General features: G+C 51.1%; 1 protein-coding gene across 1 annotated transcript; it reads right to left on the reverse strand.

The window, feature by feature from the left end:
* Positions 1-917: 917 nt before the first annotated feature.
* Positions 918-3,828, reverse strand: LOC119246258 (melanoma-associated antigen B4-like). Its single transcript, XM_037512580.2, has 2 exons — positions 3,761-3,828; positions 918-2,175 (listed from the first exon to the last, which is right to left on the reverse strand). The coding sequence occupies exon 2, from the start codon at positions 2,112-2,114 to the stop codon at positions 1,044-1,046; it is 1,071 nt and encodes a 356-aa protein (XP_037368477.1). The 5' UTR covers positions 2,115-2,175; positions 3,761-3,828; the 3' UTR covers positions 918-1,043.
* Positions 3,829-4,077: the final 249 nt, after the last annotated feature.

Here is a 4,077-nt window from a genome sequence, read left to right on the forward strand (position 1 = left end):
CCCCCAAAATATCAAACACTCATCAGAACTATATTTTTTAACTCACTAGATCAGAGAATATGCTATTTTTATTTATTTTTTAAAGATTTATATATTTATTTGTACAAGCACTGGGTACAGTCAGAAGCGCAGGAGGGTGAGAATTCACCAGAGCCAGAGTGGGGAGCAGAACAGGCAGACCGATGAAGCACACTGCTGAGGGGAGCAGCGGGCGGCAGGAGAGGTCTGCGCGCCATGTGGGACCCTCGCTGGTGGCCAGGGGTCGAACTGGCGCTGCAGAGGCTGCGGGCAGCTTCGCAGCCCACAGCTCAACCGCTGTGCCACCAGGGGAGACCCGAGAATATGCTATTTTTAGAACAGATATTTTTAATATGCTGAAGAAATCAGGTAAATTTATTTCCACAAAAAGACAGCTAAAAGGAATAAAGCAAAACAATACTTGAACATGTTATTTTTTTTTTCCTTCAGTCTGTGATCCTGAGTATTATACTGTTGGATTCTCACACATCTCCACAAAAAAAACCTGTTCAAATGCAGTTACCTCATTTACATCAAAAACAAAATATTGAATATTTTCAACTTGTATCACAAATATAAAATGATAACTTTCAAATACTTTAAACAGAAAAAATGAGATCCAAGTCACTTATATACTACATTATGAAAAAAAAAATTAGTCTATAAAATGTGACAATATCTATATGAACTTTCATCTACTGTCTTTCAGTTACCTATCACCTATTATCTATCCAATAACTGTCTATCAGCCAACGACATTGCCCAAGGAGTGACTCATGTGAAAAGGAAGCACAAGAGGATACATATTTTGTTAAAACTAACCAAGATCAACCTCGCAATACTAAAATATTAAGTTATATCATAAAACCAAAAAAGATATTTTCTTAAGATTTATTTATTTGTTTATGCAGGAAGCGGTAATAGGCCAGGACATGGGAGGGTGAGAGGATTCACCAGAGACAGAGCAGGGACAGAACAGGAAAACTGACGAAATGTGCTGCCAAGGGAAGCTGCCCCAGGCCTCCCTAGGTGCGGGGGGAGATGGGGAGCTGGGCCCCGGAGGACTTATAAGCCTTGGCTGTGGTGCCAGCCCTGGCCGCGAATCGCATGCATGCCCTGTCTGCCTCATCAAACAGAGCTTCCTTGTACAGGTCGGGGAAGGCACTGGGGGTGGTATTGCTGAGCTTGGCTAGAACCTTCAGCACCTGCATTTTAGTGGTTTCCACATGGGCCCTGGGACCCCACAGGAACTCGTAGGTGGGGGGATCACTGCCTGGCACCTGGCGGTACTCCAGGTATTTATCCCGCACCAGATCTTGGGTGATGAACTTGCGGGGATCCCCAAAGATGAGGTGCCTCTTGCCAGCATGCACCCCCAGGACATGGAGGAAATCCCAGACCTGCTCCTCGGAGGCGCGGTTGCCCTTCATGAAGATGACGCCCAGGAGCGCCAACAGGAAGCCCGTCTTGGGCAAGCCTGCACTCCCCACCAAATCTTCTTCTCTGGCGATCGCCATCTTGCTGGCCAGCGTGTAGGAGTGGTAGCTGGTGTTAACTTTCTTCAATTCCAGGCCACACACCAGGTCCATGCGATCCGCAGCTCTCCTGAGGATCTCGGGGAAGTGCTTCTTGTACTTCTTCTTGACCACCTTCAGCAAGGCTGCCTGAGTGATGGGCTCCTTGCTTTTGTACTTCTGCAGCAGGAACTGAACCAGCATGCTGGCCTTCCTGGTGAGAGGATCCTTGCGGTAGGTCTCCATGGAGGCTGCAGCCTGGGAGGTGCTGCCGCTCGCCGCCTCTTGGCCCTGGGCACCTTTGTGGGCCCCCGGGCACGAGGCCCCTGCATCGGGACAGCGAGGACCCTGGGCCTGCTTGGGCTCCTGGGGAGGATCAGCAGCAGGGGAGCCGGGGGGAGCAGCCTCAGATTCAGCAGCAGGTGAGGAGGGGGGAGAAGACTTCTCCCCCTCTGCTGAGGCAGCCTGGGCCTGGGCCTGGGTCTGGGCCTGGGCCTGGGCCTCACTGAGACTCTGAGTCTCCCCTCGGGCCTGGTGACGTTTCTTCCGGGCCCGGAGCTTACTCTTCTGACCGCGAGGCATGAGGACACTGGTCAGGGAGAGCAGGCACCAGGGTGGGCGGCAGAGTAAGTGATGGGGCCACCTGGAGGAGGGAGAATGAGAGGGTGTGAGCGCCCCCCACCAAATAGATGCCTCCTTGGCTTAGAACAAGACTGCTTCTGGGGGGACCTGAGGGCACTACTCTGGAACCCCACGAGGCTCTTCTTCTCCAAGGTCTGAGTGACCTGAGTAATCCATGGAGGCAGATTATGTGGCCTCAGGGTTCAGCCTCCCAGCTCTGCCTGGAGGTATCCGGGTTGCCAGCAGAGCCTGCCAGCGGGAACCCCTCTGTTGGCGTGGGGTGTCCTCTCAATTCATGGGCAGGATTGTCAAGTTCATTGTTGGCAAGACCTGGGCGCCCAGGCCCCTCCCTTCTCTGCCATGGAGACTTCACATTTCCATGACACGAGAAGGAAGTCCGAAGCGGCTTCAGCCCACCAGCCCTGGCAGAGTGAACCCACACCTGACTTGTCTCTGTCCCAGACTTGTTGGAGTGCTCCCTTGTCATTCACAACCCTCACCTGGCCTCCAGGGAAGGCCTGGCAGGCCTCCTTGCTGCTCTCTGTTGGCTTCACCTTCACACCAAGGCTTTTAGCCCCTGGGACCTGCTATTCAGAAGCCAGAAGAGCCTCAACCTGATCTACCCGCCTTGGGCCATCAAGGGCTGGAAGCAGGCGGGTCACAATGTGCTGGTCAACTCTGTTCAGGCCTGGGTAGTCCCTCTGGCCTCACTCACTTTCCCCCCCTTCGGTCTCCTAGAGTCTGTGTCCCCCGTTTGCTTGAGGTCTATCTTCTCTTGCTAAGGTGAGCCCCCACCTGAGAGCTCCGGGAGGAATTGAGTCTGGTGTTATCTGACCGCATTCGCCTGGATTCTCCCCCAAGGAAAGCAGCAGCAGGCAAGCCAGCCCCAGCCCCTTTGTGACTGCTCGCGCAGGTTCTCAGGCAAGGCTCTCTTTGACCCCTGGCTGTATTTAAGACTCTTCCCTCTGCTGAAGTGTAACTCCACCTCTCAGACCAAAGCCCTCACTTCTCTGTGAACCCCAAAGGGAAATGAGTGGCACTTCTGCCTGACAGGAATGCCTGGGCCTCCCTGAATGACAGTATTTAGGGGTTCTTCTGTTATCTAAATCATCACTTTTGCATTTATCTTCCTATTTCCTACCTTCTACTTCTTTGTGATTAATATGCTATTCTTTCTCTACCTTCTTGAGTTGTTTTGATGTCTTAAACATTTTTCTAGTAAATGTGTTAATTAAAAAAAAAAACAGCATTAAGATAGATGAATTCAACTTATAAACAATTTGAGCACTACACATAAAGCTCTATGATACTATTGTTGGAAACACCCCAAGAGATAGAGGCTGATTTTCGGGCTACTACATTTGTCAATTACTGAGAGAGGTATATGAAGTAACCAGTCTCTGAGTCCTTGATTTCATCCCTGTTGTGGTCTGGAATTCCTGCCTCCCTCACCCTCAGGTCTGTCCCTCATACTAAAGCCAGCACCACCCTGACAACCTCCCCAGAAGTGAGAATCTTCTCATCAACCATATCTTTCCTTGGTCTTCTGAGGCCCAGGGTGAGGAGTTAATTCTATGGTGCTCCCAATGTTAAGGGGAATGTGTTACCTTTGGTCCTCAGGGTATTCACCTTCACCTCCTACTGCTGCCCTTAGGCATATGCCTTGGACTAAGTACCTCACCCCTTATGACACAATAGGAGAAGCTGAGTATGTCACATCCTGTCAACAATGCCCTGGTGTCCTAGGACACCAGCAAGGGTGGGGCTCTGAGGGGCCCTCTGAGGTCTGAGGGTAGAAGTTTTCCTAAGTCCTCATTCAAGGTCCTTAACTTGCTTTCTGGCAGGGCCTAGGATTCTTTCTTTTGTTCACTTGAGTGGCCCCCCACACACACTGAGGGCCTCACATGTGTAACTCCCTTTCTGC

Source organism: Talpa occidentalis, unplaced genomic scaffold (genome assembly GCF_014898055.3).
Source record: "Talpa occidentalis isolate TD23 unplaced genomic scaffold, MPIMG_talOcc4v2.1 talOcc4.15, whole genome shotgun sequence".
Lineage (NCBI taxonomy): Eukaryota > Metazoa > Chordata > Mammalia > Eulipotyphla > Talpidae > Talpa > Talpa occidentalis.